We start from the raw sequence: 16831 nt of genomic DNA on the forward strand, positions 1-16831 counted from the left end.
AGTAGTTCTAGTATATTAAAAAAAATGACTTGGGGCAGATAACATTGTTTCTGCTTGTTGCCATTTAGAAACAAATGTTCTCAGTGGGCACATCTACACAAGATGCTACTGTGCAGTCATTACTGAGCTTTTATATATTACTCGCATTAACAAGTACTAAATAAATGTGCAGTAACTGGAGTTACTGCCCAGTAGCACTGGTGAACATCTTTTAGGTGATCCTACTGTGCAGGAGCCTAATAATACTATGCAGTAGCATATTAGCACTGTCCATGCTCTGATGAGTTACTGTGCAGTATTTTTCAGCTACCGCACAGTGTCTTATGTAGACGCGTCCAGTATGAAGGGATGGCTTGTTTAACTATAAGCTCTTTTCACTTATCTAGGTTTCAGAAGTTAAGTTTGGTCCTTCTAGAGACATCATCAGTACAGATGTTGTGCAGGTCAAATTAGGCCTTAGCCTTCACTGGGGTCACATAGGTGTATTTTATCAAATAATTCTGTTGATAATGAAAACAGAAGATAACCCAGGTGACACTTTCTGTTTTGTTGCTTCTGCTGCTATAGTAGGAGGGAAGAGCAATTCTATCCTATTTTGTCAGTACAATGAAAATGCAAGTCAGATAGCATTCCAAGCACATACACAGAGTTGATCTGAAGGGTAAGATTATGTCATTTCTACATAGTCACTTGCTGGAGTACAACTGTACTCTAAACGAATCTATATTCATATCAGTTTGCTTATTTGGCTTCTCCCTTTAATGTTGACAGCTCAAAATATTTTCAAATTAATAAATGAGTTTACATTTCTTCTTATAAGCAATTTGTAGAGTAATCCATGGATTTTGTTCCTTAAAGAAAAGTGAACATGGTTTCCTATTCCGTCTTTGTTTTGGATGTTACACCTTTGTGACTAAATCACATTTAAATATTTTCATTCAGCAAATGTCTCTGAGGATCTGAAAATGTCAAACCTTGTGCGTTGGAGGAGCAGGGGAGAAGGAGATCTGCTTGTAATTATCTTCTGAGCAGCTGTGTGAATCCATCTAAGCTACATTACAGCATTTAAGGTTAACATTTTAATTGGAGCTCATATTAATACATAGAGAGGTACTTACTGCAGTCAGCTTCATCAGATTGGTCCTCACAGTCTGGTTTGTAGTCACAAACAAGGTGAGACTCAATGCAATTCTTGTTCCAACACACAAAATCAGTGATTGCTGGGCATTCTCTAGGACTCTCTCCAACTAAAACCAACATGATGTTTAAATCAATATTGTAATTAAATTGAAGTATGCCCCTTTTATTTATTTATCTATCCATTATACACCACCACTTTAGTGATTACTGTTTCCATCAGATGTTATTCAAACCTGCTGTCTTTCAATGATGTCTTCTGCCTGCCTAGACTGCTATATTGGTCATCCTCAAAGCTCTATGAATGGAATGTTTCCACTGGGTGGAATTCATTTCAATGTTGGCTCAATTGTTTCCTTGTGCAGACACTTTTGTATGCAATAGGATTTGTACCAAAACCAGTACAAATGGGGAAAGCAAAGGGAACACTGCTATAAGCTGGAAAAAAAGGCAGTGGTAAAATGTGGGCAAGTCATTATACTACTTTCACACAGTGTATTTCAGAAGCCTTAAGTGAAAGGTATTTTGGAGTATAGTAGAGAAACTATGACAGTGAGCATGCAGGCTGCACAGATATTCTTCCTAAACTATTTGAGATGAAGATTTGTTTTCCTAGCTCATTTGTGAAACTGTTAAAACCAGAGAAAGAGAATGAAAGAATAATTGCAGCTTTTCACTAGAAAGGCTATAGCTAAGGTCAGTCAGCTTTCAGTTTCATCCTTCTGTCAAACCATAAAAAGCCTGATATAATGTTAATCAAGTGTTTCAGGATATTGGCTACAAAACTCCAATTAGCACTAATAAAACAGTGCTGTTAACCTAAAACACAACATTCTAGTGCCTCAATGTCTACAGGAATAAAGTTTAAAACAGCGGTTCTCAACCTTTTGCATCTTACATCCTACCAGCCATTTTGTCAAAAAGCCTGGTCCCACCATAATACCCCCCCCACACACACACACACTTTTTCCAAGAAATGTACCCCACAGAATCTCGAGTCTACAGGTTCCCTACCTTTCTCAGGAATGCCACTTTTTCAGATCGTCCTACCTACATGACCTTTGCATCCGACCAGTGGGACGTGTCCCACTGGTTGAGAGACACTGGTTTAGAAAATATGTTCTGACTGTGTTCTTTGTATTTGAGTTGTAACAGGACTGCCTCTAAAGGCACCTGTGGCACCTCCAATGAGCCACATTAGGTACATTGTATACTCCTGATTATAAGGGCACTGCCCCACCCTCACCTGCCATATGTGGAAGTAAAATTAATATAAATTTGGGAAACTGCCTTCAGAAAATCAGAGTTTAGCTTTAGGTGCCTTGCTGTACCCTATTCAACACTGGGCAGCCAATCTGGCTGAATGCTTGGTTCAAGAGACCCCTACCAACTAAGGCCTCCCAGGTTCATTCTATTCAATCTAATCTAATTAGACCCAATTAGGCTTACCTAGACTTTGGCTTGTTGGCCCCACCTTAGTCTGAGGGGCTTGCTTGCCCCTTACTGTAGCCCTTTTGGCTTGCTTGGCTGTCACTCCCTCTGCACACTGGGTTCGTTTATGGTCTGCCTGTTCCCAACAGGATATCTGGGACCCCCAAGTGCATCTTGGGAGAAATCCCAGCTCCCCTTGGACTCAGTGGTCCACTGTCATCTCTGTTCCTGATAGAATTCCCTAGGTACCATGCCTGTTCTAGACAGAGGCCTTCCTAAGTGCCATGCCTATTCTAGACAGGCTATCCTGGCCTCAGATGATTACTACTTTTTTTGTTCTACTCAGTCAACACAGCACCAACCACTGTGGCTTCCGCTCACTTAGTGGCCCCCACCCTCCCCTTAAACTCTATGCACTTTAGCCTCTTCCCTTTGCAGTTCATTCCAAGTCAAATTGCTTGCAGCTTTTACAGTTTGGGGCCCTGCTGCAACCTTAGCCCTACTGCCTGGCCCTGCTCTCAGTAACAGGGATAGGGGCCCCTATTACACCAGTACTATTGTTCTGTAAAACAAGTCTGAAGTGGGATAGATCAGCAGTCACAATTATGGGCAGAGTATCTGGAAGCATCTAAGGTTTGATAATTTTGATTTAAAAGCATTTGATAATTTTTAAGCCTCTTATAGATCTGGTTTGTAACACTGATCCACATGGCTCCTATTTTTCAGAGAGCTGATGATCCTCAAGCTCTTACTAATGCTGACATGATAAAACAAGCAGAGCTAAATTTTCGGCTCCCAGGGTATTTATACACATGCAGGAAGGCTGTTCCAATGAGCTGTAATCCAGCACATCAGAGCAGACTTGATTAATAGAGTCTAGTGGGGTGTGGAAATTAATGTGCTCCAGCAGCCTCCGGCACATCAGCATCTCCACACTGAAAAATGGTGGCAGGTTGCTTTGAACTAAAGCTCATTTAATGAGCTTTAGTTAAAAGCAATATTGTATGGACATTATGACATGATGCAATACCTTGTGATGTGACACTCGGGTGCTTCTAATTGGTGTGGCTTGCTAATGAAAGCACCTCCCCTGCCTCCTGGAGCACATCTATAAATGCCCCCAGAGCATAGGAACAAGGATATATTAAAAGACATATTAAGATGGAACTTAGATACTTGGAGTAGTGTGGCAGGGTACTGGATGTGCCTGCCACCTTAAGACGTCAGGCAGCCTGTTGAGCCACTGGCAGGTGCGTGTCAGAGCTAATGGCAGAGTCAGCTGACTCAGGGGGCTGGCAGGTGAGGCTAGGCCTGGTCAAAGGAGTCACTTGATTGAAAGGAGTTATCCAATCACAGGAAAGCTGGGCTTAGACAGGGTATAAGCCTAGACCCTGAAAGCAGGGCCATCTTGGGAGCTGGTGTAGGAACATCACCCAGCAGGAAGATTACTACTCCTGAATTCCAGCAAGGAAAATAATATCTGGAGGTTTGGGTAGGAACTAAGGGGATGGAGGAGGTTCTTAGGGGTGCAGTGTGGGGTCCAGAGCCCTGAAAAGGGGGCTGAGTGCCTGGGGCCTATTGAGAAGATGGTTCAGGAAAAGCCCAGAGAAGGAAGGGCAGCAGTAAGGAAGACCTATGGAGGGCTCTGAACCTGCAAGAGAGAGAAAGAGAGAGAGAGTGACCTATGGAGAGGCTCAAGTGGGCAGACCCACAGAGAAGAGAGGGCTGGTAGTTGGAGGACAGACCCTGGGAACCTTGACTGGCCTATACTGGGTTCAGGGCCCAGGAAGGGCTGAAGGGTGAAATAGACCACTGTGAGAGACTGACGGAACTGGGAGTCTGGAGTCTTCACTGGCCTGGAGGTGGGGCCAAGGCCTAGCAGAGGTACAAAGGTCCATGTGGGGCCACAGACAAGAGGGAGGGGACAGGGAGCATGCAGCCCAGTATGATGATAGCTGGTAGGAGTCCAAGAGTGAGCTGGGGGCCAGAGACAAAGGACTTGGTTGTGAGATGGAGCCAGGGCCAGGGGGGAGGGGCAGTGGTTAGTAGCCCAGAAGGGGTGTAGGGCATCTTGGAGAGAGACCAAAGAGTTACAGATAAGACCAGGATGATTTGAAGAACAGTAAGATCTCAAATTGCACCCTACTGGAGGTGGTTGGTGTGGTGGGGTTGCCTGTGGCAGGGCAGTCTCCATAAAATGCCATGCATGAGCCACTCCAGGGAAACGGGAGGATGGGGCACTGGAAAGCCTCAGCTCCCACTGCTTTGCAAATAACCCTGTGGAGGGGGAAGGCTTGGGAAGCACACCCTGACAGAAAAGCAGTTGATATGGGTCTGGAAGCACAGTGAGGGGCCAGAGAAGATCAGAACTAGGACCAGGTGGGTCCAGAGGCACAGTGAGGGGCCAAGGAAGACCAGGACCATGTGGGTCTAGAGGACCAGTGAGGGGCTGGGAAATAGAGGGTAGGACCAGAGGGGTCCAAGTCCATGAGTTCTGAGGCCCAGCAAGGGGTCTGAGGCCTACAGTGAGGCCCAGTGAGCATGGTGGGACTATAGGGGTCCAGCAGCCCAGTGAGGAGAATGTTGCAGGGCCAGATGGGTCTGAGGGCCTGAAGAGCAGCTTGGAAATGAAGCAATAACAGGGTCCAGGACAAGGGACCAAGAAGGGGGCTGACAGCCTGGAGAGGGGCCAAGAGAAAGATCAAGGGACCTAGTAGCTCGGTGACTGGTTGAAGGAGACCAAGGGGAACTGAGGGCCTAGAGAGTGGCCATAGGAAAGACCTAGGGGTCTGGCAAACTGGAGTTGTTGGGTGAGACAGAGGGGTCTGAGGGCTCAGAGAGGGGATGGAGGAGAGACTGAGGGGGGTCTGGCAACTGGAGTAGGGCTAAGAGGCTGAGGAATTGGAAGACCCAGTGAGGGGCTGTGTCAGCAATGAGTTGTACACCTGTATGGATGCCATCTGCGAGGTATGGGGTGGACTTGGAGCCACACAATTAGCCCTTAAGGCTTGTGGTGCTATCTGGGGGAAACCTATTGAATGATGCTCAGCAAGGAGCCTAGGTGGAGGTTCAGGGGTTCAGTGCAACTGGGCCATGCAAAGGCCTGTGGGCAGCCTCCCTATTATCATATTTATCATCAAGGTATGTCAGATAAGACAGAAAGGTGCCCTAGGGATGCTTTGGTCAGGGACCCTCCAGGGAAATGTCATGGCCACCCCTGGGACCTGACCTTGTGACAAGCAGGTATTCAAGTTAGCTAAACGACTGGTTTCATTAAAGGTACCATTTCATTCACTTTAGGAGTTTAAAATAAGCCTATTCACTGACTGAAGTAATTCATGTGTGATAAGAAGCTAATAGCAACTTGAACACCTAAAGTTCTCAAACCATGTAGCAAAAGCTAATAATTTACTAATACCTGTTTTCAGGGATTTGAAAAGTTGCGTGGCTTGAAGAAAATCACTAAATGATTCAATGGCACCTGGAATAGAACCCACTTCTTAAAAATATCATATAATTCTCCACTGAACTAACAATTAAAAAGTAACTCAGATGATAAACTGGGAGCTTCTACATTGCTGAAGTGAGATTACTTGAAGTGGAGATGGGTCTTTCCACATCTTAGTAGCATAACTACTGGACACCGTGGATCTGGATTCTAAACTGTGGCTTGGTCCTCTCTAGATAGCTATTAAAAAAACATGGTTTTTCCAGGTAGCTGCTTATGAACTAGCAGGTACATCTACAAACATTATTTAAATTCTGGCAAAAGTTCTGGCACAGACCAGAACGCAAATCTGTTTTGGAATGAACATAACAACGAGTGGCACAAACAGATATAAACATAATATGCCTCCTAAATTTCCAAGTAAAGCTCTATACAAAGCTCTGTACTAAGTCCATACAAAAACAAAGGCCCAGTTTTCTACAGTATACAGCATTATCTCTGACTAATTACATCCCTGCATGTTCACCAAAATATATCTTATTTCTGAGGTCCTATGTGCATTTCAACATAAGACCTTGTATTGATAAGCTTCTAACAATATAGAAAACATGAGGACCTCCAAAATATTACTTTGCTAGTCCTTTTCCCAACCAAGAAACATCAGTTTCCAACATCCAAGTTAGATTCTATCACTACTTAATCCATAGAGTTAGAATGATAGCATTTTCAAAAGTGACACTCAGATTTCCAGCAGATATGCTTTACAAGCCAACCAATTCCTCCTAAACAACTATTAAATTCTGACATGGTACAACAATGAAATTCTGATAAAATAAGGAACAATTCAATTTTTCTTTCTCCCCACTCCCTTCTCTGTTTGCATGTGTACATAGTGTGAAAATGCACAAATAAATCGCCTGTGTGGTTTATTTAATCAAGTGGAAATGTAATTTGCTACTTTATAATCTCTTTTTTTATTAGTATTGTACCTTAAAGTCATCTAACATTTGTTTTAATCTAGTTTTCTTACCTAGTTTTTCAGTTTGACCAAACTAAATTCATTATTCTCCCAGATCTACAAGGAATATTTCCTTGGAAAGGATCTAACATTTATAATTACAGATAACCATGTAAGTAGGGAATAGGGCCAGCTACATTTTAGTGCATGACATGAAAGATCTGAAAATATGGCAAGGAGAGATCGAGACTAGTTTGGAGCATAAAGCCAGGGGTCAAGGTCCAAGGACATATAGGAAAGTCCCAGTGTTCCTATATGTTGTGTATAATCTTGGGTAAATTATTTAATTTCTTCCATGTGCTGTAAATCCTCATCAGTAAAATACTCCCCTGGTCTTTTTTTCTCTAGACTGACTAACAGAGTTATTCTAAACTTTCCTCATAATACTTGTGGGAAACATCACATGAATATAGCATTTGGTGATTTATTTCTAACAAGAAAGCATGGATTAACTACATGTAGTAAAGCAGAAGCATGTTAAGAAAATAACTGAGCATTAGGGTAGCATTGAAAAAAAAAGTTAACTAGAAACAGCTATGCTGTTTGAAACCAACAATTTTGTTGTTTTTCCTCTGGACCAGAGCTCTAGAATAGAGACACACATATTTTTATCTGTAAAGTCTCCTATAGGGTGAACACTAGGGCTAGGGACAGACATTACACATAAACCACTTTAAGTGATCAGAAACTGGTTTAAACCTGTAACAGAACAGATGTTCAATGCACATAAACCAGTTTCAAAATGGCTGAAACTGGTTTGAGCTAAACCTGGTTGAAGGTAGTATTAGACTTAACTGATCTGGCTCAAACCGGTTTATGCAATGTCTGTCCCAGACCCTTTGCTGGTTTAAAATAAACCAGACACTCCTGGCATGCACTCTGGGCTGGGTGGGGCTCTCTGCTCCACTGCAGGGCTGGCCTCTCCCCCTCTGTTCCCTGGCTGGAGCTTGGCACAGACTTGTAGGCACAGAGTGTTTGCCTGGCTTCTCCCTGCTAAACAGGGATTATTCCCCCCTCCCCTCTGTCTTATGCAGACACCTCAGCATTAACTAGCAGACCATACAGCTAGGGTCTATGCTGTGGGAGAGGACAGAGGCAGACAGGCTTTTTGGAGCTAATCAATTGGTAGTGTAATGTCCTTCCTTGGAAGAGCTGTTTAAGAATAGCTTCATTACTTAAAGGAGAGAGGCTTTGGTTTCTTAATGAGTTGATAAACACAAAGTTAGGGGTGATATGTATTTCCTGCTGGGCAGCTCAGTGGGGCGGTGGGTGGGGAATAATCAGAGTGTCCTGATGGGGTCTGGCCACACCTCCACCCTCAGCTCTGACATGTGGAAACAAAGGGAGGGCTGTTCTAGCGCTCCCTGGCTTCTAGCCTGAGTCACTGCATGTCCCTGCATTTCTGGGATGTCTGTCTGGGTTACAAACTGATTTAGCCTATCCAGGTTGGACTAACCTGCAAAGATTGAATCAACTCAGGCTCAGGCTTTTTGAATGTCTGTCCTTAGCCTGGAGGATTAGAATCTCATGAATCCTTTCTCACTAAAACAATTACTCTGGGGCAGGAAAATTGCAATTGCCTGTTATTCATTCCACCCATTTCTCTAGTCTTCCTTTGTAATTGCAACACATCTCTAAACCAAAAACAACTGAGGGTTGGAAGAATAACACAAGAAATAGTTTAGATGAAATACTAATGACTGAGTATGTTATACACTTCAGCAAATGAAACAAAAGCACTTGAAAAGAAAAAGGAATACACAAAATATTCTTTTTCACTGAAATGCCTTTTGACTGACATAGTAAAGAGTCACAGTCTTCAAATGAATTCTAGAAACAGTTTGCTTTATTGGACAAAACTTATAAAAGAAACAAGTTAATGATGACTGCTATAGAATCATAGAAAGTTAGGGTTGGAAGGGACCTTAGGAGGTCATCTAGTCCAACCCCTGCTCAAAGCATCCCCAGCTAGATCATCCCAGCCAAAGCTTTGTCTAGCCAGGTTTTGAAAACCTCCAAGGATGGAGCTTCCACCACCTCTCTGGGTAACCTGTTCCAGTGCTTTACTACCCTCCTAGTGAGAAAATTCTTCTAACCAAAACTTCCCTTGCTGCAACCTGAGACTGTTGCTTCTTGTTCTGTCATCTGCCACCACTGAGAACAGTCTAGCTCCATCCTCTTTTGAACCCTCTTTCAGGTAGTTGAAGGCTGCGAGTAAGTCCCCTCTCAGTCTCCTCTTCTCTAAATTAAATAAGCCCAGTTCCCTCAGTCTTCCTCAGAAGTCATGTCCCCCACCCCCCTCACCATTGTTATTGTCCTCTGCTGGACTCTTTCCAATTTGTCCACATCCTTTCTGTAGTGGGGGTGGGGAAGCAAAACTAAACACAGTACTCCAAATGTGGCCTCACCAGCGCTGAATAAAGGGGAATAATCACTTCCCTTAACCTACTGGCAACACACCTACCAGTGCAGTTCTGTATGTTGTTAGTATGCTGTTAGTCTTCTTTGCAACAAGAGCACACTGCTGGCTCATATTCAACTTATTGTCCACTGTAAGCCCCAGCTTGTACTGGTACATGGGATTGTTCCATCCTAAGTGCAGGACTTCGCATTTGTCCTTGTTGAACCTCATGAAATTCCTTTTGGCCCACTTCTCCCATTTGCCTAGGTGACTCTGAATCCTTACCCTACCTGATCACCATGAGTTTCCAAAGATGATGACCAATGGCTGTGCAATCAGATCAGCCAACTCCCTCAGCACCCTTGGTTGCATCCCATCTGGCCCCATCAACTTATACACATCCAGATTTTCTAAGTAGTCCCTAACTTTTTTTACCTCAGTCTTCGCAGGTCAGGTCAGTTCCCAGACTACTGCACCTGGCAACACAGTTTGGGGAGGAGGTGAGCAGCCCTCAGTGGTGAAAGAACAGGTTAGGGACTAACCAGTGATCTTATGGTCATCTTCAAATTTAAAGGATGAACAAGAACAACAAAAAGACTGAGGTGAAGAAGGCATTAAGCACTTCAGCCTTTTCTGCATCCCTGTCACAAGGTTGCCTCCCCCATTCCGTGATCTTCCTCTTGCTACCAACATACTTGTAGAAACCCTTCTTGTTACCCTTCACATCCCTTGCTAGCTGCAAGTCCAATTGCACTTTGGCCTTCCTGACTTCATCCCTGCAAGCCTGAGTAATACCCTTATATTCTTCTCTAGTTATTTGTCCAAGTTTCCACTTCTTATAAACTTCCTTTTTGTGATTTGGTTTACTATAATAATGTCCATTAAAACAATTTAATCTTAAAGTACTTTAAACTTTACAAACTTATCCTCAGAGTATCAGCCTATTATATAACAAGTCACTCATGGTGTGCCAATACTCAGCAGTACATTCACCAAGTTGTCAAGGCATGCCAGCTTCTACAGACACTACCATATGAGGAAGCAATGGGGTAGCATTTACATCTTCTTGTTTCTCACTCTCCTGACTTCATGACTAGGAGTCCATTTACAGCTGTTTAATCAAGGGTGGCCATCAGCATGAGTGTAGAGCAAGTTTCAAGCTCATCTCTCAGGAGCTGTAGCCAGATGCCTGAACCACTCTGTCATGACTCTCTATAATGTATTACATGTTTTTGTTGTTCATCCTTCAAATTTGAAGATGACCATAAGATCACTGGTTGGTTTAGTTTCTGTGAGTACCTGAGTGGCTGCTCAGGCCAATTTGTGCTTTGAACTGTCTGCCCGTGGCACACTGAGCAAGAGATGGCACTTTGGCTTGCTTGATCAATAGTGGATGTGCTGCTGCTGTGAGATTTACACTGTTTGCACTTCTGTCTGTCTCAGCAGTTCTCCTCTGCTCATAAATGGTAAGCTGCAGTATGGATAAGGCTTTGCTAGGTGAAAGCATCATGAGTGCACTCTTCCCAAGATTTCAGGTTAATGCTGAAATGTTTCAAGGATGACTTGAGGGAGTCCTTGAAACATTTCTTCTGGCCTCCCTGAGAGTGCTTTCTCCCCTTTAGCTTATCATAGAAGATCTTTGGCAGTCACTCATCTGTCATCCTGGTGACATGACCTGCCCATCTCATCTTTGATTTCATCCACAGAGTGTAGATGTTTGGAATGCCTGCCTGTGTGAGAACTTGTCTTGCCATCTTATCCTCATCCGTTTCCTTAGACAGCTTGTGTGAAAGTGGTTTAGCTTCATATCATGGCATCAGTACACCATCTAGGTTTCATATGCATTCATAAAGATTGGCAACACAATGGATTTGTAGACCTTAAGATTTGTTTGTTGACTGATGCTTCTGTGCTCTCACACATTTGCACATAGTCTGCCGAAGGCCACGCTTGCTTTGGCAATTCTGGAATTGGTTTCATCATTGATGTGAACTGCACATGACAGTTTATTGCTGAGATAGGTGAACCTGTCCACTGCCTGGAGGGTTTGGCCATTCACTGTGATGGTAGGCTCTACATAAGACTTTCCTGGTGCAGGCTGGAACATCACTTCTGTCTGCTTAGTGTTGATTGTGAAACCAAAGTTGTCATAAACTCAAGAGAAATAGTCTATACTCCACCACATATCAGACTGAGATTTGGCATTCAGGAAACAGTCATCAGCAAACAGAAGATCACAAACAGGCATGTCCTGTAACTTTGTCTTTGCCTGTAGTCTTCTTGAACTGAAGAGCTTGCCATCAGTCAATCCCAATGTCAGTTGGGATTGACTGATGGCAAGCTCTTTAGTTTGAGAAGGATGTCAATCGCAATGTCACAGTCATGAAAATAATTTGTAAGCAAAGCAGAGAACATCCTACTGAAGAGAGTTGGGGCCAACACACAGCCCTTCTTGATTTCCATTGGTGACTGGGAAAAGTTCAGATGACTCATCCACAATGTGAACAAGAATGTCACCATGGAATTGATGAACCATTGTGATTAATTTCTCTGGGCAAGCAAATTTTGCTATGATCTTCCAAAGGCCCTCCTGACTGTCTGTATCAAATACTTTTGTCAGGTCAATGAAAGTCATATACAGCTTGGAGTTCTGTTCCTGGCATTTCCCCTGAAGCTGAAAAGCTGCAAACACCACGTCTATGGTCCTCCAATGTTGACTGAGACAGTGAAAGCAATTAACTTGCTATCAAATGGTAAAGCACCTGGAACAGATGCTATACCAGCAAAGGTCTATTGGTCAGGTCACAATTGGAGTAGTGCATCCAGTTCTGGGTGCCGCACTTCAGGAGGGATGTGGACAGCACTGACAGGGTCCAAAGGAGGGCTACTCGCATGGTCAAGGGGCAGCAGGGCAGGCCCTACGAGGAAAGGCTTCAGGACTTGAACCTGTTCAGCCTCCACAAGAAAAGGCTGAGAGCAGATCTGGTGGCCGTCTATAAACTTACCAGGGGGGACGGGAGAGTCCCTGTTTCCCCGAGCACTACCAGGAGTAACTAGGAATAACAGCCACAAGTTGACTGAGAGTAGGTCCAGGCTAGACATCAGGAAGCACTACATCACAGTCAGGGTGGCTAGCATCTGGAACCAATTTCCAAGGGAAGTGGTGCTCACTCCTACCCTGAGGGGTCTTCAAAAGGAGGCTAGATAATCACCTAGCCGAGGTCGTTTGACCTCAGGATTCTTTCCTGCCCATGGCAGGTGGTCAGACTTGATGATGTGCTCAGCTCCCTTCTGACCCTACCTACTATGAAACTATGAAACTAAGCCTGGCGGCTCACATATGGCTCTGAAACTGTCTGAATTCTTCTAGTCAACGTGGAATCAAGGAACTATATCCCAGGAGTACAAGGATGCATCCATTGTCCACTTGTACAAGTGGAAAGACAATAGACAATCCTGCAACAACCATCAGGGTATCTCCTTGCTGTTAATAGCTGGCAAAATCCTCACCAGAATTCTGCTGAACCATCTTGTGCAACACATTGAATAAGGGACTCTTGCCTGACAGTCAATGTGGCTTCAGGAAAAGATGTGGGACCACAGACGTGCATTATACACACACATACAATCACATGCAGAATCCTGGAATTGCTCATGAAGCCAGCAAGCCACAAGCATTTTAGCCTCCCATAGGAGTTACCCTTGAAGGCAGACTCACATACAGGTGTCAGTAATTGTATATATGTCAACAATCATAGCAAACGAACAATATTTTTCAGAGTAGAAAGTATCTGTCTGGTCACTGGGCCTTCATACTGCTATGAGAGGATCATCTATCGGTAAGTTCATGCAAGCATATTATTTCTCTTGAAATTTACTACAAAAGCCAGTAGGATCTGGTAGGGCCAATGAGTTTTGCTCTGTCTTTGTGAGAGAGAGTGCACAAGCAACCTTTCAATAGTTGGTAAGACAGAAGCATTTCTGTGATGGCTGCTACATTTATTTTAAATTTTAGGTACTTAAGAAAGGCTGAATAGTAGTAATGGAAACTGTAGATGTACATTATCTAGAACAGAATGGATAACTGGAGGAAAATTTAATCAATAAAAAGTTGTAAACTCTCATCTTAAAATGATAGATACCAAGAAATTTCATAGTAATATTACTATATGAATAATCTGCAACTAGAAATGCCTGTCACAAAAAGTATTAAGTTATATCATGCCAGGATCAGATAAAGGGTTTCCAATCTCTTGTATATTCCAAAGAGTAACAACTAACCCCTTTTCAGCATTTCCTCTGTTCTGGAGGAACACTGTATTAATATTTCAAAATGACCCGTATCAGTGAATGGTGAGATGAATGAATAAAGTAACAGTATAATTAAATAACTGACAGTATTTAACCAAAATGGTGTAGGCTCAATGAAAATGAAAATCATAGACATCAGATTATTAATTGATCTAATAAATTATATGTTTTCTATGATTATTAAGTTTCAAGAAACGATGGAGTTTTTTCTTACACAACTCTGTTTTCAAGTAGCAAAAAAACTCCCAACTTTATTATGGACCAATTGCTTTCCAATTTGGAGTGTTTAAATTTAATTTGTGTTCCCAAAAGGGGAAGAGATTAATAAATGTTTAGATACTCTTTTGATATTATTTAAAATAGAAGGATAGTCAAACTGTTTTAAAAAAATGTTTATTATTTAAACACTTTGAACATGAATACATCCCTTATTTTCCAAGTTTTGGCCTGGAACAAATTAAAATATGCATAGCACCCCTCCCCTCAAACTAAAAATCGCATCAGATCTGAAACTACTCAGCAGCATGAAAAGTAAAGAAGACTTAACACCTAACTATTTTATATCAAGAGTTGAGTTTGTTTGCCTTCATTAACAGTGTTATTTTAAACAGGCTCAGATCCATATAAAAACATCAACACACTATTAGCATACTTAACAATAATGGTTCTGTCCATACATGACCTTGGTGGTCTTTCACAGGGCAATCTGGATAAAATATTCTACTGATGCAAACTAGAAATCAGTTCAAACAACACTTTTGGTTCAGAAGCTGTAGGGAATTTTATGTAGCTCACATGCCATGTAGAACACCAGGCTTAATTTGAAATCATGCATTCACTCTGACATAAACAGTAGACTTCCTAAATTATATTGACTTCTAGTAGAGAATTTCATCTGTAAATACAAAATCCAACTAATGTGGTTCCTAAAGATGCTCAAAGAGACACCAAGAATCTGGTGGAAAAGGCATATAAAAAGCACGAATCAAAGATGCAACCAACAATCTATCAATATATGAAAGATGCAGAATCCTGCATCAATTCAAGCAATATGAAAGTTCAAAAAGACTTTCTTCAGCAGTCCTGGTTTTTAGTTCTTCAAATCTGTCATAGACAGATATATGTATAACATGACTAAATAGGAAATTATTAAATCTCACAGATAGAAGTAAGGGTAGACTAGAGGGGAGAAAGTTAGGGCAAGTATGGCCAACCTACCACAAGTGGCACCATGAGCCTTTGTGTGTGGCACACAGCAGATCAGGGAATGGATGAACAACACAGTGGCAGATAGGCAGAAAGCAGAGTAGCAGATGGGACAAGGAGCACAGAAAAGAAAGCACAGCAACAGACTGGGTAGGGAACATAGGGCAGGATGCAAAAAGCAGAGCAGCAGATTAAGCAGGGGAAGAATATCAGAATGGCACTTCCAAAGACTTCAGGGCTTATTTCCCCCACCTCCAGTGTAGGGAAACCCTGACCACAATACGCCTGCACAGAATGTTGCTGGAATTTGATTGGAGCACCTGGTTCTATGGAATCCTGTAGCATGTCAGAGTCCCAGAGGCAGCCGTGATGCCCCTTGGTGGCTACGTGAGCATGCCCCACTCTGCCCCTAAGGTGCCTTCCTTTCTCTCCTGCCATGCCTTGATGATATAAAGATAATAATGGGGAGGCATCCCTATCTAGCAGACAAACAGCAGATCAAGTTGAGAGTCTCTTAAGAACAATGTATTTATTGTTCAATAAAGATATCAAGTCAATGAATACCAAAAATTTACTAGATCCTTAACATTAGTGTAAGGGTTTGGATAGGACGCAGCAGCTGGGCTTGCAGGAAGGCCCCTAAGAGCAATTATGAGGTCAGCAAAGTAGGTGTGCAGATTACTAGAGCATTGGGCTGGGGTCTAAGTCAGAGGGCTGAGAACACAGGGACTAAGTTCCAGGAGGACTGAGAAGTGAAATCCAAGAGGCAAAATCCAAGAAAAAATCTGAGATCAGAAACCAGGAGTCAGAGAATTGGTGCCTTGTTTCAGGGGAGATCCAAGGTCAGAGTTGGGAAGAGCCAAACCTGAGTCAGGAGCCACGATAATCAGAAGGAGTAGTGAATGCAAGGCTTGCCAGAACAAACTGTGGTTGTGTCAAGGCATGCCTGTAGCCTGAGGCTGCAGGTGCACTTAAATGGGATGAGCAGCTCTTTCAGTAGCTAATCCAGTCACAGAAAACTTGGGCAATCTCATTAGCCAGTGATTGGGGCAGATGCAATTGCTTGCGTGCTTGGTCCAGCTGGGCATCCCTGATCAGAGTTACTGACAGTACTGCCCACCCCACTCCCCCTTACAGGACTGTCTTCTAAGCATCCCAGGATCTGGCTTTTCTGGGTACCTCTGATGGAAGTATTACACTAGTTTGAAGTCATGAATGTGGTTGACTGGTTCCCAGGATTATTTTTTAGTCCCATAGGTCTTCTAATCAATCAAGTAGTGTTCCTTGGATCTATTTAGAGTCTAAGGCCCACTTAACGATATATGATTCATGACCTTTCACTATCATGGGTGGGGGCACAGATTCAGATGGTCAGGTTGTTTTTTGATGAATGGTTTGAGTAGGAATATGTGGAAAATGGGGTGTGCGCTTTAATGTTTCTGGAAGTTGGAGGTGAACACAAAAGATTTATTTGTTCTGTAAACTTAAATGGGCCGAGATCTATAAACTTAAATGGCTGTGGTCATTGCAAGTCCCCTGGCACGGCTTTATGAACACTCGTGGTGCTCTGGAGAGGTGCCGGAGGACTGGAAGAGGGCCAATGTGGTTCCCATTTTCAAAAAGGGAAGGAAAGACGACCCGGGAAACTACAGGCCAGTCAGCCTTACCTCGATCCTGGGCAAGCTGTTCGAGAAAATTATTCTGGCACACATCCAGGAGGGGCCAGCAGGGAACTGCATGCTCAGGGGCAACCAGCACGGGTTCATCAGCGGCAGGTCCTGTCAGACCAACCTGGTGGCCTTTTACGACCAGGTCACTAAATCATTGGATGCAGGGGTGGCAGTGGATATAGTTTTCCTAGACTTCAGGAAGGCTTTTG

At 43.1% G+C, this 16831-nt stretch overlaps 1 protein-coding gene across 1 annotated transcript in view; it reads right to left on the reverse strand.

Moving 5' to 3' along the window:
• Positions 1–16831, reverse strand: part of MALRD1 (MAM and LDL receptor class A domain containing 1) — a 631029-nt gene that overhangs the window by 203683 nt on the left and 410515 nt on the right. The window contains exon 30 of the mRNA XM_019507962.1: positions 1119–1247. Within this exon, the coding sequence (XP_019363507.1) occupies positions 1119–1247 (129 nt within the window). The remainder of the gene's footprint in view (positions 1–1118; positions 1248–16831) is intronic.

Source organism: Gavialis gangeticus, unplaced genomic scaffold, assembly GCF_001723915.1.
Source record: "Gavialis gangeticus isolate Ggan-Ray unplaced genomic scaffold, GavGan_comp1, whole genome shotgun sequence".
Classification (NCBI taxonomy): domain Eukaryota; kingdom Metazoa; phylum Chordata; order Crocodylia; family Gavialidae; genus Gavialis; species Gavialis gangeticus.